We start from the raw sequence: 25,124 nt of genomic DNA, 5'->3' as shown, positions 1-25,124 counted from the left end.
AACTCTTCTCTTGAGTAGCAACTCAAATCTCAGTTCTGGACCTACCCCTAGTTGGGCAGCTGTTAGTCTGCCCTGCACATGCATGGTTCAGAAGTCAGTCTGAGATTTGGGCAGGGGTTACACACAGAACCTCAGGCTATACCAATCTTGTTCTCTCTGGGATCCATTTCTCATTTTCCAGCAGTAGTTCTTACTGCAAACTCTGTCGTCTGGTTTTTCAGGCCAGAAAGATTGGATTTTCTATGAGAATAGCAGGTATCAATGCAGCACTGACTTCACCCTGCCCTGAGGCTGGTATCATAAAAAACAGGAAACTCTCCATGCTGGACATTCTTCCAAGTGTTGTCTTTCCTCAAGAATCTGCCAGCCTTTTTTTTTTTTTACTCTCCAGGACCTTCACATAGTTGTGTAGAGTATTTTGCTCAGAATTTATCATTATTACCTGCAGAAAGATCATTTGGCTATGGCCTTACATATACTGAAGAGGTTTTAGTTTTTAATAGGGAACTCTACCCATTTATATTCCCTGTCAGTGAAATATCTGATCTTGTTTCACACTTTTTGTTCATACTTTTTTGCTGTTTTCTAGCTTTTGCTCTAAGAAATATTTTTTCTTTGATCTTTCATCTTTTCTACTTTTGTAGAAAAGATTTTCAAGTAATTTGAAAAGTAGAAGGCATATTTCAAATTCTAAAATACTTGACTGTATCTGTCCCCAATTACCAGTGTTACAACTGATGACACTGCCCCTCAAGATCTGTAAACTCTCCCTGCAAAGGGAACAAAATTATCATTTATAACCAAAGGACTTTTTCCTTTCTTCATCATTCTATTATTCTATTTCTGTATTCTGGCAGAGCTTCTTATGTTAGTTTTCCTACATGACTGATTTTACTTTCTTCAGTTTTAAGTCTACAGTTTAGTGCTTCTACTGAAAATTTTAATTTATGTAATTTTAATTAATTTAATCTCTTTCTATTTCATTTTGCTTTCTTTTATCACAGCTTATCTCAGTAAATCAGTTTTCAGCTCAATCTGTTGTCTTTTCTCAGCTTGGATCATCTGTATTGCAGAGTCTATGTTTTCCTGATTTTTGAATAATATAAAACAAAAAAATTCCTAAAACATACTTCTCTTTGCTCTAGTAGATCATCTGTAAAAGGATGTTATTCTTTCACCTTTTTTATTTTATTTTATTTTATTTATTTATTTATTTACTGAGACAGACTCTCGCTCTGTTGCCCAGGCTGGAGTGTAGTGGCCTGATCTCAGTTCACTGCAACCTCCGCCTCCTGGGTTCAAACAATTCCCATGCTTCAGCTTCCCGAGTAGCTGGAATTACAGGTGTGCACCACCACCAATTTTTTTGTACTTTTAGTAGAGACAGGGTTTTACCATGTGGGCCAAGCTGGTCTCCAACTCCTGGCCTCAAGTGATCCACCCGCCTGGCCTCCCAAAGTGATGGGATTATAAGGCATAAGCCACAGCACTCAGCTTCTTTCACATTTTAAGAATTAGATTTATTGCTGCAGTATCTTTTGTTGTTCTCATATTAGGGTATTTTCTTAAGCAAGTGTATATAATCTTGAACAAGGTCTAATTTTGGTGCAACTCTACAATCAAGATATGTGGCTTTTACCTAGTTTCCCTCACTTCCCACCTAGTTGTTGTCATAATCTGTCTGTACTTCAGTTCAATATTAAAAAGTAATCATTGTCATCCTGGATGTGTTCATAACTGTGGCAGAAATGCCTCCATAGTTTCCCTGCTAAGCATAATTCAGACTTTTTAACTAAGATACATATATTTGGTATTCATATTAAGAAACTATTCATCTACTTATATTTTATGAAGTTATTCTATGAAGAAATGATGTTGAATTTTGCCAAATGCTTTGTTGGCCTTTAAGGTGACGAACATTGTATTTTTCCCCCTAGAAGCAATAAAATAATAAATTAAAATTAATATGTGTGTGTACGTGCATACCCATAACTGTTAGCCAACTTTCTAGTGATATTCAGTCTTTTATTTAGTATGAATATGCTGGTCTGAGTAGGAATCACATAATGCCGTTGCCTGATAATCTAAGAAAAATAGTATTATTTTGACATTCTAATGCTATCTAATGCATTTTCATTATAATAAACAGTGAATAGCCAGGTACGGTGGCTCACACCTGTAATCCCAGCACTTTGGGAAGCCAAGGCGGGTGGATCACCTGAGGTCAGGGGTTGGAGACCAGCTTGACCAACATAGAGAAACCCCATCTCTACTAAAAATACAAAATTAGCCAGGCGTGGTGGCGCATGCCTGTAATCCCAGCTACTCGGGAGGCTGAGGCAAGAGAATCACTTGAACCCGGCAGGCAGAAGTTGCAGTGAGCCGAGATTGTGCCACTGCACTCCAGCCTGGACAACAAGAGTGAAGCTCCATCTCAAAAAAAAAAAAAAAAAAAACAGTGAATAAAAACCAGAAACTCCAAAGTTCACTGCTCTTACAGCTCTAGGGTCAATCAGCATGGGACATTTTTAGCACCTTGTGTTAATCTACCAAAGAAGCTAGTCATTTCAATTCATGTGGTCTATTTCCCCATAAAAATGTATTTCTATTTTTGATGGAATAAATTCCTCAAGTTGAACTATTAATTTAATTTCAAATGTTTAACTAATTTAACCTACTAGTCTATTATTAATTTGTTGTCAGAGTCTTCATCCACTTAAATCAGTCTTATTGTATTTCCCTATTGGAATGTCATGAAATTAACAAAATTTTATTGCAGTACCTAAAATCTGAGAATCACGTACGTGAAATTTTAAATTATGGATTTTTGTTTCTAGCTATTCTGATGACTTGACACTGTAATTTTTTTTTTTTTTTTTTTCCCAGAGACAAGGTCTTCCTATGTTGTCCAGGCTAGAGTCAGTGGTTATTCATAGGCATGATCGTAGCTCACTGTAGCCTTGAACTCCTGGACTCAAGCGATTCTCCTGCCTCAGCCTCCCAAGTAGCTAGGATGACAGACATGTGCAAATGCACCCAGCTCCTGATACTAGAATCTTTGAAAAGTAAAAACCATAATCCAGGTCTCTTCTGATTTAAAAAAAAAAAAGAAAAGTAAAAATGTATCTACTTGTATGTAGACATTAAGATATTTACCTAAATGACAAAAATGCTGAATGAATAATTTACTTGAAGCTTTATAAAAATAAGAAATTAAATACGAACTCTCTCTGCGTATATTTTATCTGAAACTTTTCAAATAATTTCCCATTCCTATGGATCTGATCCAAGATCCTCTTTATTTCAGGTTCAAGAGCCTTAACCAGATTGTCCCATGAAATATAAAATGAGTGTTTTTGGTTGGGTTTTTTCCAAGATGGTGGATTAGCGGCTTTCAGCATGCCTCAGACACTTGGAAATAGCAAGATAGTACATAAAGATAAACTCTGTGAGTTTTAATTCAAGGAGGAAAATGGAAATCTACCGGAATCATAAAGGACATCCCAGAACCCAGGGAGGAGAATGCCAGAAAACAGCCCCCATGATAGCATCCAGCTGATAAAGGTGAGTGAAGCCCCAGTATGTGAGAAAGGAAGAAGTCTCCTCTGTGACTCACCTTTCCACTGGGGACCCAAGCAACCCAGGCCAAGGAAAAGCATTTTGCTTCTCCCAAGCCCGGGAGTTAACTTGAGGAGAGGACTGGAGACACTGTGAAGGAAAGACACTGGGAAAAGCTGCAGGCATTTTCCCAGATCTGAGACTGAGAGCAGGACACCATTTTTAATCTGGGCCATTCTTTGATGACCTGCAGCATGGCTGTACGGGCATTTTAGCCTCAGGCCAGAGATTGGAGCACCTGCTCCAGAGTTGGATAGGGGGCCTCCACATCCAGAACTGTGGAAAGTGCTTCAGCAGTAGGTGCTGGAATTGTGCTCTCCCCGTCACAAGTCTGGCACGGAAGAGAGCTGCTACAGCTGCAGTTTCTCCTGGGTGGCGAGACTTGCAGCCAGGGCCAGCTTGGAAACCTGCAACTGATGTGTGTGTGCCATTACTGGGTGCCCCACTCTGCTTCCCTGAGATCGTGGTGCAGCGGGGCCCTCTCTCTTCCAACCCCAGGCAGAAATCCAGGCATTTGGAATACGTACTTGCCTGAACCAGTAGCTCAAGCCACCCCACCCTTCCTGGACATAGATTGCAGTGCTGCGAGGCTCTCTCTGCTCCACACCTAGGCAGATCTCCAGGCACTCAGAACACCTGTTTGCCCAGTTCAGCAGCCTAAGCTGCCCCACCCTTCCTGAACAGAGATCCTGGTGCAGGGGGACCCTCTCTGTTACATGCCCAGGAAGATCTCCAGGCATTCAGAGCACCTGCATGCATGGTCCAGCAGCCTAAGTTGCCCCACCCCTCCTGTGTAGAGATCTTGGTGCATGGGGGCCCTCTCTGCTCCATGCCCAGGCAGATCTCCAGGCATTTGGAGCATCACTCACCTGGATCAGCAGCTTGACCTGCCCCACTCTTCCTGTGCAGAGAGTCTGATACGGAGAGGCCCTCTCTGCCTCACAACCAGGCAGATCTCCAGGCATTCAGAGCACCCTCTCATCTGGTTCAGCAGCCTAAGCTGCCCCACGCTTCCGGGGTATAGATCATAGTGCAGCAAGACCCTCTCTGCTCCATGTCCAGGCAATGCGCCAGGCATCTGGAGCACCCACTCTCCTGGATTAGGAGCTTAGGCCATCCCCTTATCCTCATGCAGAGAATTTGGAGCTGAGCAGGTTTCCCAGCTCCACAGCTAGGAAAACCTTTGGGTACCTCATGGTCACCCACTGGATTCTCCCTTGGCACTAGTGCTTGTGTGTACCATCAGGGGACCTGCAGGCAGATTTGCCAGGTCTGCCTCTGCCCTTCATGGCTCCCATTGCCACCCTCCCAACCCCTGTCACCACCAGGGCGGAACAAGGAGTGCAGAGCACTGTGCATTCTACAAATCAGCTAATCAATCACCTGGAGCAACAGAGAGCTTCTGCCAGTAAATAAGGATCAAGTATATACCCAAACACACTGGCTGTAGCTGGCTCTCACCTGTGCATGCCATCTACAGGCTTGTAAGACAAACTTCACAGCCCAATATAAAACATGCTGAAAGAAGTACATAGGGCAGCCAGGCGCGGTGGCTCATGCCTGTAATGCCAGCACCTTGGGAGGCTAAGGTGGACGGATCACCTGAGGTCAGGAGATCAAGACCAGTCTGGCAAACAAGGTGAAACTCTGTCTCTACTAAAAATACAAAACTTAGCCAGGTATGGTAGTGGGTGCCTGCAATCCCAGCTACTCAGGAGGCTGAGGCAGGAGAATTGCTTGGACCTGGGAGGAGGAGGTTGTAGTGAGCCAAGATCGGGCCACTGCACTTCACACTCCAGCCTGGGTGACTAAGTGAGACTCTATCTCCAAAAAAAAAAAAAGAAAGAGGAGAAGAGCAGCAGCAGCAGCATAGGGCTGTTCAAGCAAAGCCAAAAGATCTTACCAAGCATTCTCTACAGTCAAATCCCCTAGGCAAGCAGGGAAAAGGGAAAGGAAAGAAGAATTAATAATAATAATGATAACATTATAGGGAAAGAAAGAAAAGAAAAAAATCCTACCTGCATGAAAATAATTACAAAAATCAGAAGTGCCAGTGTCTCCAGATGAGAAGGAACCAGCACAAGAATTCTGGCACCATGAAAAAGCTGAAGGTAGTGACACCACCAAAAAATTTCACTAGATCTCCAGCAATGGTCCCTAACCAAAATAGAAACTCAGAAATAACAGATAAGGAACTCAAAGCATAGGCCGGGTATGGTGGCTTATGCCTGTAATCCCAGCACTTTGGGAGGCCAAGGTGGCCAGATCACCTGGGGTTGGGAGTTTGAGACCAGCCTGGCCAATATGGTGAAACCCCATCTCTACTAAAAATACAAAAATTAGCTGGACGTGGTGGCATGTGCCTGTAATCCCAGCTACTCAGGAAGCTGAGGCAGGAGAATCACTTGAACTTGGGAGGTAGAGGTTGCAGTAAGCTCAGATTGCATGACTGCACTCCAGCCTGGGCATCAGAGTGAGACTCTATATCAAACAAACAAACAAAAAAAAAAACAAAACAAAAAACAACTTCAAAGCATGGTTTGCAAGGAAGCTCATGGAGATCCAAGACAAAGTTAAAAATTGAGACAAAGAAACTTCTAAAGCAATCCAGGAAATGAAGAGATAAACATCTCAAAAAGAAATCAATGAGAGCCTCTAGAATTAAAAAACTCACTTAAGGAATTTCAAAATAAAATTGAAAGCTTTATAGATGGACTGGACCAAGCAGAAGAAAGAATTTCAGGACTTCAAGACTGGTCTTTTGAATGAACCCAATCTGACCAAAAAAAAAAAAGAATTTTTAAAAATAAGTAAATTATTTGAGAAATGTGGGATTATGTAATGCAAGTATACCGTAAGGCTATGGTAACCAAAACAGCATGGTACTGGTACAAAAACAGACATATAGACCAATGGAATGAAATAAGGAACACAGAAATAAAGCTGTCCCATTTGATATTCAACAAAGTCGACAAAAATAAGCAATAGGGAAAGGACTCCCTATTCAATAAATGATGCTGGGATAGCTGGCTAGCCATATGCAGAAGAATGAAACTGGACCTTTCACCATATGCAAAAATTAACTCAAGATGAATCAAAGATTTAAACATAAGACTTCAAACTATGAGAATCCTAGATGAAAATCTAGGGAACACCATTCTGAATATCAGTCTTGGGAAACAATTTATTACTAAGTCCTCGAAAACAATTGCAACAAAAACAAAAATTTGTAAGTGAGGCCTAATTAAACTAAAGAACTTCTGCACAGTAAAAGCAACTACCCACAGAGTAAACAGACAACCTACAGAAAGGGATAAAATATTTGCAAGCTATGCATCTAACAAAGGTCTAATATCCAGAATCTATAAACAAATAAACAACTAAACAAGCAAAAAACAAATAACTCCATTAAAATATGGGCAAAAGACATGAACAGACACTTCTCAAAAGAAGACACACAGTGGCCAACAAACACATAAAAAAAAATCCACATCACCAATCACGAGAGAAACACAAATGAAAACCACAATGAGATACCATCTCATACCAGTCAGAATGGCTAGTATTAAAAAGTAAAAAATAACAGATGCTGGTGAGGCTGTGGAGAAAAGGGAATGCTTATACACCATTGGTGGGAATGTAAATTAGTTCAGCCACTGTGGAAAGCAGTTTGGAGACATCTCAAAGAACTTAAAACAGATCTACCGGCCAGGCGCAGTGGCTCACACCTGTAATCCCACCACTTTGGGAGGCCAAGGCAAGCAGATCATTTGAGGTCAGGAGTTCGAGACCAGTCTGGCCAATATGGTGAAACCCCGTCTCTACTAAAACTACAAAAATTAGCTGGGCATGGTGGCGCATGCCTGTAGTCCCAGCTACTCAGGAGGCTAACACAGGAGAATCACTTGAACCCAGGAGGCAGAGCCGAGATCATGTCACTGCACTCCAGCCTCAGTAACAAAGCTAGATTCTATCTCAAAAAAAAAAAAAAAAATCTCAGAACTACCATTTGACCCAGCAATCCCATTACTGGGTGTCTATCCAAAAGAAAACAAATCGTTCTACCAAAAGACATGCATTCGCACATTCATCACAGCACTATTCACAATAGCAAAGTCATAGCATCAACCCAGGTGCCCATTAATGATGACTGGATGAGGAAAATGTGGTACATATACACCAAGGAGTACTACACAGCCATAAAAAGAATGAAATCATGTCTTTTGCAGCAACATGGATGCAGCTGGAGACCATTAGCCTAAATGAATTAATGCAGGAACAAAAAAACCATATACCACATGTTCTCACTTATGAGTGGGAGCTAGACATCGGGTACTCACGGACATAAAAATGGGAACAATAGACACGGGGGACTACTAGAGGGGAAGGGTAGAAGCAGGTAAGGCTGGAAAAACTAACTGTTGGATACTATGCTCAGTACCTAGGTGATGGGATCATTTGTACCACAAACCTCAGCATCATGCAATATACACAGGTAACAAACCTTCACGTGTACTCCCTGAATCTAAGACAAAAGTTGAAAAATAAAAAAGTAAAAAACAAAAATAAATAAAAATAAAAATCTAGGCTGAGTTCTGGGCACAAGGCAACCACTGAGAAGAGCAGAGCATGGCATATACTGAGTCAGACCATGATGTTCTGGATGGAGGGCCTCATGCCAAAGCTGGACTGGGAAGAGGTGAAAGAGAAGATGCATGAGGATGTGTTCTCCTCCATATAGAACTTCTTCCCGTACATGGCCCTGCTGAGAATCACTCTTTTTATCTTAAAGAAATTGGACAGCATATGAAGACTGGGCATCACATGTGAATGCATGACATGAAGAACCTGGTTACAGTTTCTACTCCTCTCTGCAAGTGAATAGGCCCAGAAAGGTTTAAGAGACTCTTTGACTTAATGGACATAACAATTTTACTTGTTAAGAACAAGTTTGGGCCAGGTACAGTGGGTCACACCTGTAATCCCAGCACTTTGGGAGGCCTAGGTGGGCGGATCACGAGGTCAGGAGTTTGAGACCAGCCTGGCCAACATAGTGAAACCCCATCTCTACTAAAAATACAAAAATTCATCAGGCATGGTAGTGCGCGCCTGTAATCCCAGCTACTCAGGAGGCTGAGGCAGGAGAAGCGCTTGAACCCAGGAGGCGGAGATTGCAGTGAGCCGAGATTGCACCACTGCACTGCAGCCTGGATGGCAGAGCAAGACTCTGTCTCAAAAAAAAAAAAAGAACGAGTTTAGCTCTGGTAATTGATCTTCATAGCTAAAATATAAAACTATTTGGTAAGTAAAAAAATAAAATAAAAATCTTTTCCTAGCAAAAAATAAAAATAAATTTAAAAAATAAAGAAAATAACCAAATGTTAATTTTATCGTTATGTCATCACATATTTGAAATAAATGAAAAAACAGTGAATTTATATAATTTATATAAAGTGAAATATATATATATATATATATATATATATATACACACATATATACATACATAATAGTACTACCACTAGAAATGTTATTTAAAATAAACTAAACAGGCTGGGCGTGATGGCTCATGCTTATAATCCCAGCCTTTTGGGAGGACTAGGAGGGAGAACTACTTGAGCCCAGGAGTCTGAGACTAGCCTGGGCAACATAATGAGACCTTAACTCTACAAAAAAAATTAAAAATTAGTTGGGCACAGTGGTACATGCCTGTAGTCCTAGCAACTCAGGAGGCTGAGGCAGGAGGATGGTTTGAGCCCAGGCATTCAAGGTTACAGTGAGCTCTAATCATACCCCTGCACTCCAGCCTGGGTCAGAGTAAGACTCTGTCTCTAAAAATAAATAATTAATTAATTAAATTTAATAAACATTTTGAGACTGCCAGAAAGGAAAATCCCTAGAGACCAAAAAACAAAGAGAAAGCTAAAAACTAAAGTAGTAATCATGCCAGGCACAGGGAGTCAAGTCTATAATCCCAACATTTTGGGAGGCTAAGGCGGGAGAATAGTTTCAGCACAGGAGTTTGAGACCAGCCTGGGCAACATAGGCAGATCTACACAAAATTTAAAAATTTGCTGGGCCTGGTAGTCCAAGCTACTCATAAGGCTAAGGCAGAAGGATCACTTGGGCTCAGGAAGTCGAGGATGCAGTGAGCAGTACCACTTGCCACCGGGCCCAACTAATTTCAAATTTTTTGTAGAGATACGGTCTCATTACGTTGTCCGGCTAGTCTCAAACTCCTGCACTCAAGCAATTTTCCTGCCTAGGCCACCCAAAAGGCTGGGATTATAAGCATGAGCCATTATACCCAGCCTGTTCAGTTTATTTTAAACAACATTTCTAGTGCCTTGTAGTGGTATCACACCACTACACTCCACTCTGGGTGACAGAGTGAGACTGTCACAAAACAAAACAAAAATACAACAAAACAAAAAATAAAGTAGTAATCACAAGCTGACACTGATTTGGGGTTTTAACAGCTGCATGGTGTGCAAAGGGTGAGGCCTTGGACCCAAACAAGGCATGAACTGGAAGTTAGGGCTAGAAAAAACAGTGAAGTGCAGGACAGCAGTCTTTGGTACCTTATTCCCTCCACCTGCCTCAAGTATGACTTCCCCTTCTCTTCTACAAGACCTTCCGAGACACTCCATTCCACAGCTATTTACTCTCTTAGGTTCCTAAACTTGGTGTTGCTTTACATGACCACCAATTATTGAAGCATTATAACTAGAAATAGAGGGAATGAGATGAATGAAGCAGAAGGAATTAATCAGAAGGGCTAAAGGATTAATAGAGAGAAAAAAGAAAATGTGTGTTCTGGACTCCTAACCTCTAGTTTTCTGTCTCTGTTGAATGGCAGACACACCATTCACCCAGCTGTACAAGCCAGAAAGTTAGAAAGTGTCCTTTCCTTTTTCCTCAGTATCCAACCTATATCCAAGTGCTGTCTACTTCACCCCATAAATCTCTCTCAAATCTATCTTTCTCTCCATATCCATTGCCATCACCTTGTACCTGGGTTTCTTAACCTAGGCTACATAATTCCTTGTTGCAGGGGTTATATTATAGGATACTTTGGCTATATTCCTGGCTTTTACCTACTAGATGCCAGTAGCAGCCCTCTTCCACCAGGTGAGACAACCAAAAATGTCTCAGATGTTACCAAATATTCCCTGGTGAGCAAAAGAGGCCCCTCGTTGAGAATCACTGCCTTATACCCTTATACCAAGGTATCATCATTTCTTGTCTAGTGTGCTACAACAGCTTCCTAATAGGTCTCCCTGCATGCACCATATTACTATACCCCATCCAGTAACCTATTCTCCAAACTACAGCCAGAAGGATATTTCCAACTCAGATCACGTCAGTCCCTGCTTAAGATAAGCTTCAGTGGCTTAGTGTTTCTCTTAGAATAAAATCCAAAATCCTTATTATTGCTACAAGGTTTAGCTCTTACCTCTACAGATTCAACTTGTACCTTATTGCATCCTTCTCCCCCTCACTCTCCACTCTAGCCCCACTGGCTACCTCAAATGGGTCATTCTATCTCCAGCCACTCGGCTTTGCTTCAACCCTCTGCCAGCTCTTGTAGCAGTCTAAGAAGTTGGTTCTATTTTAAAAGATAGATAGATAGATAGATAGATAGATAGATAGATAGATAGATAGATAAGATAGATAGATAGATAGACAGACAGAGCAATCTGGGGCTGGGTGCGGTAGCTCACGCCTGCAATCCTAGCACTTTGGGAGGCTGAGGCAGGTGTATCTCCTGAGGTCAGGAGTTCAAGACCAGCCTGGCCAACATAGTGAAACCCTGTCTCTACTAAAAATACCAAAAATTAGCTGGGCATGGTGGTGGGTGCCTGTAATCCCAGCTACTTGGGAGACTGGGGCAGGAGAACTGCTTGAACCCAGGAGGCGGAGGTTGCAGTGAACCAAGATCACGCCACTACACCCCAGTCTGGGCGACAGAGCAAGGCTCCGTCTCAAAAAAAAAAAAAAATTGTGACCTTAAAAAAAAGTTGAATGCATTTTGATGGCTGGAAAAGAGGACACTCTTCTTTATTTTCTTCTCCCCCTCCCCACCTTTTTTTAATATAGTACTTTGAGTTGCTGTTTTAAGAAAAGGACATTCTTTCTCTGGGACAGGATAGACAGAGATCAGTGATGACCACAAGGCAAAAAGATAGAAAACAATGTGTAAAAAGAGTCACAAAACCTAAGTTCTAGTCTTTGTTCTGTCATTCACTATCCATGTGATTTGTTTTTAATTTACATAAAATATGTAACTTTTTTGGCCTACAGTTCTATGAGTTTTTAGCACATGTAACCACCACTACAATCTGGATGCAGCAGTTGCATCCTGAGGCTGCCCCTTTGTAGTCAAACACCTCCTCACCCCGGACCTTGGCAATCACTGCTTCATTCTTCGTCTTATAGTTTTACCTTTTCCTGATATGCTTAGGCTCTCTGAGTCTTTTTCTCCACAAATAAAATTATACACACACACAGGCACACATATACATGTCATCTTCATTACATTAAAATATTAAGTTATTTATGACGATTGTCTGCTGTGGCTAAAAAACCTGGTCTATGACAAGCATCCCTTTCCTTCCACAGTTTATATTTAGAAAAGGCTTTCTCTAAACCAATTTTTGCAATTCCGCATCTTGAACTTCCAGTCTTCTCCAGAAGGGTGGCTCCAGCTCAGATTTCTGCAGGCTACCCTGATACACCGCTAGCTTTGTTCACTCCTACAAAGCTAGGAGCTGCAAAATATTCCTTAACCCCTCCTGGTGGCTGTCCTTCCTCAGTTAGTTAACCACACGCCATAGTCTGAGCAGCCTAATTATCCTTTCAGCAGTCTTTGCTAAAGGGCTTCCAAAATTGTTCTAGCTCTTTGCTATTTACGAGCATAGCTTGTCACTGAATGTCTAAAGGTAATACTGATGCCACTGTCAAATCAACACATCAGCTGTAGTAGAGACAAGTTTCACTTCCACCTAGATAGAAGATCTAATATTAAAAAGCTCACTCCCTTGGCTCATAGGGTTGCTAACACTAGTTAATCACAAGAATGCTGTATATAACATTATATGGATTTTAATAAGTACATCTGCAAAATCACTCATAATTCTTTTGTAGTACAATGGATGAGGTATAACTATAATTGTTTGAATAACTGTATCCAAAAGGTGTTGATTAGTTAATTGATGTCTTCCTAAGATAAGGCCTCCAGTGGTATGCAACAAGTAACTTAATTTAGTCCTATCTGATTTACACATTTTAATTAAGGAATGGCTAAAGATATAGAAATATGATTATCAAATGTATAAATGTCATAGTAGGGATAGCCAAAAAAAATTTATGTTAGAATCATACTTCAAAAATACTTCAAACATACTCCATTTGCAAAACAAAAATAAATAAATAAAAACAAAAAACAAAAATAAAAATAAAAAAATACTTCAATAAAAATCAATAAAATGGAACAACATAGACTAATAAGCTGAAATGTAATAGAAGAAAAAGAAATCCACTACACAAACATAGAATGAGAGAGACCTAGTTTCACAGCAGGCTACATACTAAGATCTGGGTCTGTTAGCAATTTTAAATTCAATATACACCATCAATGTGGCATAGCTTACTTTAAAAAAAAAGTTCCCACCATGACATTACTCTTTTCAGACTCACTAATGAATTCCATGTTACTAATTGCAATGGTTAATTCTCAATCTCATTTTCAGCTTGTAGCAGCATTTAAAGAAGTAATCATCAATCCTTTTTGTACTACTTTTCATTTCCTCACTTGACACTCTCCTGGTTCTACTCCTACCTCACCAGCTACTCTTTCCTGCCTCCTTTAGGACTGATGACTTCCAAATGTGTATCTCCAGCCCAGACTTTTCCAATGAAGTCCAAACTCTTATATGCATCCCCCTTGTCACCACAGAAACCCCTACCTCCACCTCCCTAACCAAATCTGCTTTTTCTGTAGTCTTCCCCATCTCAGTAAACAGCAACTTCATCCTTCCAATTGCTCAGGCCAAAACCTTTGAGTTACTCTTGATCCCTCTCTCTTTTTTCATACTCTAGCTCCATTCCATCAGTAAATCCTGCTGACTCTGCCTATATAGTATATCCAGAACCTGCCCTCTTCTCACCACTTTACTGCTCCATCACCTCCCCTTGGGATTGCTGCAGTAGTCTCCTAAAAGGTCTCCTTACTTCTAACCCTGAAACCCCATACCCACACTCTATTCTCAACACTGCAGCCAGAGAGATCTTTTTAAAACATGCAATCATCCAATGTTCATTCTAAAACTATTTACTGAGAACCACCTATGTGTAAGACACTGTTATAGGTGCTGAGAACACATCTGAGAACAGAAGAGATAAAAATCACTGCCCTCAGGAAGCTTTTGTATCCTGTAAGGGAACAGACAATAAACTATAAATATAATAAATAAGTAAATTATATGGTAGGCCCATAGCGCTATGGGTAAAAGAGAGAGCAGGGTAAAGGGAAGCAGTACCAAAAAGAAAGGGATGTCTTGCAGGTTCAAACAGGAAGACAAGTCTAGGCTTCACTGGCAATGTAACTTCTGAGCAAAGACAAAGGAGGTGAGGGCTTAGCTGGAGAAACAGCACTCCAGGCAGAAAGATGTTCCCATTAAGTCTCTCAGGAAATATTTGTGGTTTCTTAGACCTTTAACTGAGCACATGATGGGCTGAAAGATGCAAGATTTTAAAGTTGTTGTTTTTAATCTAAATATTACTTGTATTTTAATTTTTAAGCACTTTCCTAATAAGCCACAAGTGCTTTTTTAGAAATGATAATTTAAGTGAAGTATTAGAAACTATTCATGCAAGCAAGTTTTCGGTCTTTTTCTAAAATTTAATTATGAGTTTCGTCTTTCATTTGGTTGAGTCCAAAAGGCCTGCATTTTTTGCTAAGCACATATGACATATCTAATATTTAGGGAAAAAAAAAGAAACAAAAAAACAGCAAGTGCACCAAACATGGGAATCAACTGGATTTAGCTTGCTGAGAATATAAAACTTTTCAAATACAAATACCAACTGATTTTTCAGATTAAGCCAGTTATAAAACCAATAATAAGCAAAGTCATCAGATTTATTAACACAATAAATTTAGTTCAAAATTATGGATTTTTAAAAGCTTGTTAGTTTCCACCTAATTGGATGAGACTAGCACAATATTTGTTTTTACCTTCCGGTGGCCTGTTGGATGTTGCCACAACGACGACCCCGTTTTTGAACAGATTTTCAAAAAGCTGTTTCAGAATCATGGCATCAGCAATGTCAGTGACCTATTGACAACAACACATTTGTTTAATTTTAATTTAACTTCTGCTGTAACAAATTTGCTAGTGGATCATCTTTTTTTTTTAAGATGGAAGTAAATTCCAAGAGAAAAATTCTAATTATCATCATGAAGAAAAGAGTAGATAATTAAAAGCATGAAACACTGTATAGCAGTCTTTTAAACTTGACTCTTCTTTTTTGCAAGCCTATCATTTCTACACAAATTACCAAATGGTTCTATGATAACTTCTTTTATAGAACTACAGGTGGAAAGCATAGATAATTGTCCTAAACATTTAGGAAGTCTAATTAATTAGAACTAACATGACCAACACCCTCCTCCTCTTCCTACCCGCTTCCCACGTCCCCCCAAGAAAGAGAGATGAGAAAATAATAATAATAAAATACACAGGCTGTTCGAGATTTCTAATACCTTTCTGGCAAAGGTCCCTGGAAAGGTGACTTTAAATGGTCATGGGCCTTTAGAAATAAGGACAAGTAGCCAGTGAGACATAATCAGCTGCTGTTGAAAATAGAATGATATGACATAGATACTATTGTGCAATTGTTGCACAAAACAATTCAACAGATGGCCCATCACAAAAATAAGCAATTTCATTGTTCTTTTTAAGTGCCTTCTATTACTGTCCATGAATAATCAAAAGGCACTGCAGTCACTTCCAGCACAGCCAGCCTCTGCTAACCTTCACAAACACAAATATTCCTTCTACCAAAAAAAAAAAAAAAACCAAAACAACCTTTCAAGAATGGCTAATATAGTCCCTTAAAAAAATAACTTGTGACAATACAAGAAATGCATAATACAGATAAAACTATTCCATCCAAGTTAGGTTACAGAGAAATATAACTATTGATCTTTTCTAAAATTATTTTTTAAATTCACAATTACGAAGTAAGCTTAATGATGTAACTTTTTCTAAAGGCTTTTAAAATTCACAAAGAAAGACAACAATTAAGGAGGGAAAGAAGTTGACTCCAAAAATAAATGTGTAATGAAGATTGACACCAATCATTGCAACTTCCCCTAAGTATATAATAACGTGGACTTTAGATATTCCCAGCGTAAAAATGTTTTGATCTTTCTTTGATAGCACATTTCAAATAATCTCAGTACAACTTGCTTTACATATATCCACAAGATATAGTATATCCTTATTTTTAAACCCCATTAGAGGACATAAAAATTGGTGAATTCTTTCAATTATATCAAAATACTAAAAGTTACAAACTGAATGGTTATAACGCAATTAACAATAACCTGGGTTGCACAGGTCTAAATCACTTTTGTTTTTACAGCTAATATCTTACTCAAAGGTTTAATTATTTCTTTCCCACCTGAAAACAAAACCATGAAATAGAGATGTACTTTTTTTTTTTTTTTTTTTTTTTTTTTGCTGTCTCAGGTTATAACTAAAAAACTGCTCAAGATTCCTTACATTAAAAAGACTTCAGGAACTTCAAAATGGTGATTAAATGAAAAGGAAAGTGGTGCTGATATTATTTAATTTGGAGTTTAGGATCACTGTCAAATTTGGCTTCCGCAAAAACACTGACAGAGAAAGTCCTTTTCAAATGCTTGAACACCAGTGGCATTTCTGATGAGAGGACAGAACAAGCTTGCACATTTTAATAGCAACTGCACTTTTAAATTACATTGCCAATACACTGACTTTTTAAAAGAACGATATCAATGAAAGGTTACCCGATTTTAGAGAATAAAAATGGTCATTTGACTGTATCATTAATGTCTTTGAAAAAAATGTAAAATAGCTTTTGTGCCCTAAGGTTTAGAAAACTGAAGGGACATTTAGCTTGTAACACAATGCAAAGGTTTAAACTGAAAGTTGAAGAAAGCAAACAGTAAAGGCTTGTGGTTGAGTTATAATTTGCTGTTTTTATATTTCAGAATGTTTTTGCCCTATCAGAGTAAATTAGCTTGGAGAAGCTATGACTAATTAATAAAGCAGGAGTCACTTGGTGTAGCCGGGTGCCAATGTATACTCTTTTGATCTTGTCCCCGCACTTGTTCGGCCTTGCCGGGGAACAGTAATTTTACAGTATAAGTGAACAGAAGACAATTGGCCACACATTCTTGGAGAGCTGGCTTTTTCAGTACCCAGCATTTCATTACCACCACGAACAAAAGAGAAGGCTACAGATTACCAATAAGGGTAGTCTGCTAATACAGAGAGTGGAGACATTTCATTAGCATTAAAGAGAAAAGATTTTTTTATAACCTAGAGTTGCTTTCCATTATGACTCACTTAAGTAAAAAAGAAAAAAAAATCTAATGGTTAATTTACATGTGTGAGTGCTTGAGTCTCAGTCATCCACTGATTGGTACAGTGCCATATAATGAGTGACAAACATAAGCATGCATTATCAGTAATTAGGATTAGCACAAAAATAAGCACCTATTTTTTATTAGCAGTTTTTAATAGCTTTCTTCCTGCTTCATAAAAATGGTTAAAACTATTTTTTAAATGATATTGATAGCTTATAGAGGAGAATTTTGCATGATCTTCTGCTCATCAGAATTTTTTTTTTTTTCTGGACCCATGTTAGTAAAACATCTATTCAGTGTCCCTCTCAGAAGAGATATGAAGAAATAACAGTTTTAAAAATCAGTTTTCCTCACTAATCTGATGTCTTCAGAATCATTAACAGTTTAACATGTAACATAAATATTCCAAGAGGACATAATGAAGATCCTAAGGAAAACTCTGAAGATAAGCTATTATTTATTTTACCAACAAAAACACCTGTTAAAAAAAAAAAAAAAAAAAAAAAAAAAAAAAAAAAACCTATCCAAACACATTTCTCAACCAAGATAAGAATCGTGTATCTAACATCTCAGGTAAAACTGAAATACTTGAGGGTAGAGGGTGGGAGGAGGCGGAAGAGCAGAAAAAAGAACTATTGGCTACTAGGCTTAGTACCTGGGTGATGAAATAATCAGTACAGCAAACTCTTGTGACACATGTTTACCTATATAACAAACCTGCACACATACCCCTGAACCTAAAATAAAAGTTAAAAAAAGCTGAAATTCTACACTTAGTAAGGAAGACCAAACTAATGAAGAGCATTCTGCAAGTGTAATCTGAATGCTTACCAAAACATACTCTTTAAAATTCCTTAAATTCAAGGGCACAAAAAAGGAGTATATCCATATTTTTAAGCAGCAATAATTACCATTCGTCTCCCTAGTAAAATAAATATTATATTAATTAACACTACCTAAGGGCCAATAATAACTAGCTAAAAATCAAGGCTACTAATACGATTCCATTTTAAAAGTGAAGTGGTGATTGTAGATATACTGTCACTAAGAATAAAGTGCCTTAAAAACTCTTTTCTAATAAATCAGCAAGTATTGTACTAGGCTTAATAGGCTTAAGGATAATTTTTAGGTTCCATCACTAAAACAGCTACCAAAACCCCACCCAGCTCTAGAACTGCATATTTAAACACATAATACAAGACTTTATATACCAAGGAAAATGTATAGCATAGCTGTTACTGGTAAACAAGAGCATTAGTGCTAGACTTAAACTGTTAGTTACCAGCTGTGTGACCTTGGTCAAGTTACTGAACCTCTCTGACCCTCAATTTCCTCATCAATGCAACGAATGCAGTAATAATACTTACCTTGCAATATTGTTATGAGACATAAAGTAAACTCTCAAGAAATGAGAGACCATTAACTTTGACTATTACCTATGTATGGTATATATGCTAGTATTAATATAATTCTGTATTATTAACGTATAGCTACGTAGAATTTTAGCTGTAGCTAGAATTATATTTAGCATTATACAGTTATTAAGAACACAGGCACATAGAAAAACACTCAATAAACAGTAACTAATATTATAGAACATATATAATAGATGGAATATAAGCATTCTAATAAATAAATGGGCAATACCTCAAATAGTTCATAAAAGATGGACTTAACTAGCATGTAAACAGACATGAAAAAAAAAACCATATTATTTCCTAAAGGAATACAAATTAAAACAAGACACCACTTTTTATGTATTCAATTAGACAAAAATGTTCAGATAATTCAGAATGATGACAGGAAAAAATGTGGGTTGAAGTTATAATATACCTAGGGTTCTGTAAATGCTGATTTTGCTTGAGAAATGCTATTATATGTAAGGGGAGTGGGACTTAATATGGGAACCACTTGCATAGTTTTCATTTGGTATTAGATTCATTCATTCATTCATTCATTTATTCACTACTTATTCATTCATTCTCAAACACTGTTCTAGAAACCTAAGATACATCAATTAATAAAGATTCATGCCTTCAAGTTTACATTCTGGGAATACAGATAAACAATAAACACAATAAATAAGTAAGTTACATGTAATATGTTAAAAGGTGATATATGATATGGGAAAAAAGGTGGGTAAGGGGCATCAGAAGCGTGGGGGTCAACGGTAAGCTGCAATTTCAAATAGGGTGTTAAGATGGGCCTTGTTAAGGAGGTAATTGAGCAAAGATATGAGGGAGTTGCTCTTAGGAATATGTAAGGGTGTGAGGGAAACCACACAGCAACGGTTGCTGCCTAGGCATTAAAAGTAGAACCCAATGGCTCAAGCCTGTGGCCAGAGATAAGAGCTTAGAGGCATAGCTCTTGCTTACAAGATGGGGCTCCTCACTTTTCCTGCTGCTTCCTTTGCTTTAAATGAACCATTCAGGCTTTTGCTCACAAACATAGTTACCCCGTCCTATTCCTACATATATATAAAATACACACATACACGCATGCTGCTAGTTGCCATACTCTCTCTCTGCCTGACTCTTCATTACTGCCTCCTGTGACCGGGGATGAAGGACTGGACTTCTGACTCATTGCTCCCTCCCTGCCCAGCATCTGTAAATAATCAATCTTTGAACTTATTTTCTATTGTGGTGTATTGATTTGCACCTTGCATCTGAAGAACCAGGGTCTGCCCCAGGCCAGGATTTTCCTGGGATGCCAGGAAGAACACAAGATCAAGCTCCCAGTGCCAGAGCAATGGTAAGACAGGCATAAACTGGACATAGGTCAGACAAGAGCCACAAAGGCATATGCCAGTATAAACAAGTTTCCTGTGTGAGGGACCCCCTGGTCATGGGTCAGACAACCAGGCATTAGGCCGTCCTCCAGCTGAAAGAAGTATCCTGTGAAAGGCATGCTGTAAACACCTATATCCAGCTCCCTGCATTTCCTGTTAGGGCAGGGTTGCCAGCCGCTCTGGTGCTGGAACCCCAATTTAGCTGGGGGCTCTCAGAACAGAGGGACCACTCTGCAGAAAGAATGCCCAGTGCAAAGGCTCTGCTTGTTTGTTATACATTGTGTGGATGGTGGGGATCAGAGTGCTGGTGCAGCAACATTTTGGAGTATATTTCACCCTCTTGAGTTTTAGGGAAGGGGGATAAGTAGAGATTTGGACTTGTGATCATCTAATTTTGGTGTATTGGAGAAACTTCTTTAAGACCTGTAGAAGACAGTTCAGGATACTGAAACTAGCAGAGATCACTTCTTCCCTTAGGGGGCACACTCTTGCCCTTACATTTTCACTTTCTCTGGCTCTTCTAACACTGGGTATATGCAGATATTGGCCTTTTCTTGCATGCAGCAGTAATCTCCAAGATTCAAGTTGGAATTGTAAAAGAAATAAAAGAGCAAGACTATTAACATTTTGCATTCTAGGACATTCAGGACAAACTTGCTCAGGGGAATAGGGTCTCCCATGTTGTCAACTCTAACATACAGGAATGCTATATTATGCAATAATTGGGAATGGAAAAAAAAATGCTACACTAAAATTTGGGATCAAATGAAAGCAATCAATTTGGTATTGTCTTGTCATCTCTGCGCATGTTTTCTTCAGAAGCCCTGTGAGAAATAAGTAGTTGGTATAATACCCAACTACTAACTGCGGTTCCTTAATCTATGAAGAAAATAGTATTGGGAACAGTAGAGAGCAATGAGTGAGGCTGAACCTGTAGGAGACAAGGTCAGAGAGGAAGCAGAAGGGTTTGAGCAAGGAAAATCACACTACCTTATATAACAGAATATTTCCCTGTTAGAGTACAAGCCCTTTTAAGTTGGGTTTTCTGTTTCCTGTGGCCAAAAGCATTCCTAGCAGATACTTCATCTTTCTCTTCCTGGGCTTTAGCTCACCGATTAATTCTTCCACTGGAGGTAAGAGATTTCATATTAAGAAAAGTGACATTTCCTCACAGTACTTCTTACCAATGTTTATGCTATCTTTTACAGATCATAGGGAAATACATCTTCACATAGCAGATGGGAGCAAAATATGACTTGAATAGTTCTATTCTCATCAAGACTGTTTGTAAGAAATAGGCACCGGAGGTCCAGCTGAAGAAAAGAGATTTACTTGAAACTCCAGGATAGGGAAAATACTGATGGCACCTTATGGGAACCGGAGCTCAATTACTTTCTATATTTCTTTGTTTCTGTTTCATTACTAAGAAGAGCTTCCCTCTGTGCCATTTAGTTCAAATTCATTAGAGAGGGGCTACGACTGGCCCATTCGCCAAGCCACACCATACAAGTCCAAGGCTGCTGAGGAGATTGTGGATTAGCTACTTATAGATCAGCTGTCCAGGCATGGTCCATTTAGCTATGGGACAGATAGGGCCCTGTCCTGTGATATGGAATAAGGGCCTTCAAGGCATCCTTGAGATGAATGAGTCAATGAATGAATAAATATCAAAGCAATCTGGACAGGGCAGGCAATAACAGGGATCTCTATCACATCTGCTTTCTCTCCATCAGCAAGCAGCATTTTATAAGAGCCTGTCTCCCCTGGATCTCTCTTACACTCAACATGTAATCTGAAAAATCCTTTCTGTGGCCTGCATTTCTTTGCAAGACTCAGTTCATTTGGAACATTAGTGTTCTGACAGTTGTTTTTGTTTCCTTCTTTATATTTATATATCAACCTTTTGAAATCTGAACCCAATGGAGTATGTCAGTACAACCAGGCAGGTTTTTGGTAGGACTTCACTGTCAAGGTGGCATTATGACTCTTGTAAGCCCTAGGAACTTTTACTTTCATGAGCCCCATCCTCAATTAAAAAAACACTGCGACTATGTTGGTATAAGGACAAATATAATACAAAATAGATACAGGCTGGAGTCATTATTGATATATTCATTTATGTCCACAAATTTTAAAAGAAATTAAAATATTTTCTTGATCCCTAAAAGTATCATAAGCCCTAGACACTATGTCTGCTGCACCGACTGGGCAAGTTGCCCTGCTTGCTCTGTATCTTCTTCAGGATCATGTGCTTTGCACAGCCAGATTTTCATAGCATCCTAACCTTCTTAGTCTTGCCTTCCAATACGCTTATGCCACAAAAACATGCCAATCAGGCCGGGCATGGTGGCTCACACCTGTAATCCCAGCACTTTGGGAGGCTGAGGCGGGTGGATCACCTGAGGTCAGGAGTTCACGACCAGCCTGGCCAACACGGTGAAACCCCGTCTCTACTAAAAATACAAAAAAATTAGCTGGGCATGGTGGTGCCCACCTGTAATCCCAGCTACTCAGGAGGCTGAGGCAGAAGAATCACTTGACCCAGGAGGCAGAGGCTGCAGTGAGCCAAGATCACACCATTGCATTCCAGTCTAGGCAACGAGAGTGAAACTCCGTCTCAAAAAAAAATAAAATAAAAATAAAAAAGCCAATCATTTCTCTGAAAGTTTTGAAATCTACATTTTTAAAGTTAAGGGTAATGATTTTTACATGATACCTCGGAAATTCTAATGCCTCATCTCCATGTGGAGATATCAACTATTTTGCAGAATTAAATGAGATAAGGATGTAAAAACACATTGTAAACTATGGATCATTTTACAAAGGCTAGGTATTAATAAACCTCTTTAAAAATTTAACTTCAATACCTTAATCAAAATTGTAACTATGCCAGTTCAGTTTTATTTAGAGATATTTTGGTTAAAAGGCTAGTAATGGAAAATCAAGAGAAATGGCCTCTATTGATTCACCACTGATTTTTGTTCTTGAAAGCAGCATAACCGTTAAGTCAGTGCTTTTTCAAACAACTCAATGAGGCCCTTTTCCTGCAAAACATTGACGTGGTTAGTATGCCTCTTCAGAGCGGCAGGAGACCATCTGTTCTTTTCCATAAAGCCTTTCCTTGGAAGACCTTTGCAGTTCTAAATACAAAGGTGAGTCTAGTCTGTCTTAATATGACTGAAGGAAGAAAGAAGCAAAGATCCTCTTCCCCAGATGGTTTAGTGTAACAGCATTGCTGGTGAAAATTCTTTCCCCTCCATCATAAATCTAGACTATTGTTAGCTATGTGTACCAGTTGCTAAAGGAGACCAATCATGCATGCTTTGGGATAAAAGCATCTTGGCCATATCATCTTCCCACTAATCCAGATTATAAAACACAGAAGAACAGGAAATAACTCACTACCAGTTTAAACGCATAATTTCAGAGAATCCTAAAACTAAGAGAAACTTTAAAAGTTCAACTAAGGCAATTCCCTCCCTTTATCACAGATACATATGTTGTGAGGCTTAAATGAGATGAATCACTTGTTCTTTATGTAACACTTTTTAAAAATACTTAAACATCTTTAAAGACATTGTTTTATAATAATTACATTATCTTTGTGGTATAGGGGAGATGTACAGTCATCGACCAAAATTTAGAGGTGGGCAGACTTTTTCTATAAAAGACTGAATAGTAAATATTTTAGGCTTTGCAAGCCATATAGGTTCTCTTTTGTACTTTCTTCTTTTTCTTCTTCTTCTTCTTTCAGCTACCTTTAAAATTACAAAAACTTGGCTGGGTGTCATGGCTCATGCCTGTAATTTCAGCACTTTGGGAGGCTGAAGCTGGAGGATCACTTGAGGCCAGGAGTTTGAAACCAGCCTGGGAAACATAATGAGACCCAATCTCTACCAAATTGTTTTTAAAAATTTTCTAGGTATGGTGCATAAGCCTATAGCTCCAGCTACTCAGGAATCTGAGGCAGGAAGTTGAACCCAGGAGTCTGAGGTTATAATGAGCTATGATTATGCCACTGCACTCCAGCCTGGACATGGGTGACAGAGCAGGACCCTGTCTCTTAAAATATGTGTGTGTGTGTGCACGTGTGTGTGATATGTGTATACACTCTTCTTTTATCACTAATCATAAAAAAACAAGAAGGTCAGATTTGCCCTGTGCAGCTGTGCAGGTTGTGATTTGCAGCTCCTGAACTAGATAGTAAAATTGAAGCAGTAAGAGATAATGTATCAAATCACCTTATAAAACAATGATAAAATCAGGAGCAAAATTTAAATCTTCATACCTCATTCAATATACCATTCTATATCTATGAAAAATCTCTACTTTACCTGAAATTCATCGAAACATAGGAGACATGCTTCTTCGCTGATTTCTTCGGCTATGGGAGCTATTGGGTCATATGATTTAGCCATGAATCCTGGTTTCCTTTTTGGCAAACTCTGTTTAAGGCGATGTATTCCTTAAATGCATGAAATTAAACACAGATGAAATATATTAGTACATTTTAGACAATTATAACATATTTTTAAAATCTCTAAATGAAACTTTAGTAGGGACATAAAATTAAGTTTAAATTCCATGTAAAATCAAATTTGATCATTGAAATTGTTTGCATTTTCTCTACTTCAAAATAAGTTTGTTCAAATATTATTATGTTCTTATAGTTGTAAGGAAACTTCAAGGTCATTCCATTTCTACTCTTTAATCATTTCAGAAATGACAAGGTAATAGACAAGTGATTAGAAGCATCAACACATCCACCTTAGTCCTTTATTTCAGGGATGAGAGCAGAGGATGTGATCCTGCCCAAGTAGTGCATGTTATGTCTAGCATATGCAATCGAAATGCGCCCTTATCTCTAGTGTAATACACTAAGGCCAGTCCACTTCATTCATTATGTGTGTACTAAATGCTGCAAGTATTAGAGGAAAAAAACACATGATTCCTGCTCTGGGGAGGTTACAGTGCAGCTGGTAGACAAATCATGCAAAAGTGAAATCACATAAGATCACTAGCAAAGCAATAAAGCTCACATGCGTACTCAAACTGAATGCCTACACGCTAAGGTAA

General features: G+C 38.9%; 1 protein-coding gene and 1 pseudogene across 4 annotated transcripts in view; one reads left to right on the top strand and one right to left on the bottom strand.

The window, feature by feature from the left end:
* The window catches only part of AFG1L (AFG1 like ATPase), a 235,885-nt gene that overhangs the window by 146,652 nt on the left and 64,109 nt on the right, over positions 1–25,124 (bottom strand). For all 4 annotated transcript variants that reach the window (XM_054490002.2, XM_063667056.1, XM_054490003.2 and 1 more), the window contains 2 exons: positions 24,383–24,513; positions 14,858–14,957 (listed from right to left, as the gene is read on the bottom strand). In XM_054490002.2, coding sequence (XP_054345977.1) covers positions 14,858–14,957; positions 24,383–24,513 — 231 coding nt within the window. The remainder of the gene's footprint in view (positions 1–14,857; positions 14,958–24,382; positions 24,514–25,124) is intronic.
* On the top strand, positions 8,273–8,428 carry LOC129037827 (mitochondrial import receptor subunit TOM5 homolog; annotated as a pseudogene).

The sequence above is a fragment of the Pongo pygmaeus genome, chromosome 5 (genome assembly GCF_028885625.2).
Source record: "Pongo pygmaeus isolate AG05252 chromosome 5, NHGRI_mPonPyg2-v2.0_pri, whole genome shotgun sequence".
NCBI classification, from domain to species: domain Eukaryota; kingdom Metazoa; phylum Chordata; class Mammalia; order Primates; family Hominidae; genus Pongo; species Pongo pygmaeus.
This window is presented reverse-complemented; position numbering and strand designations above follow the sequence as displayed.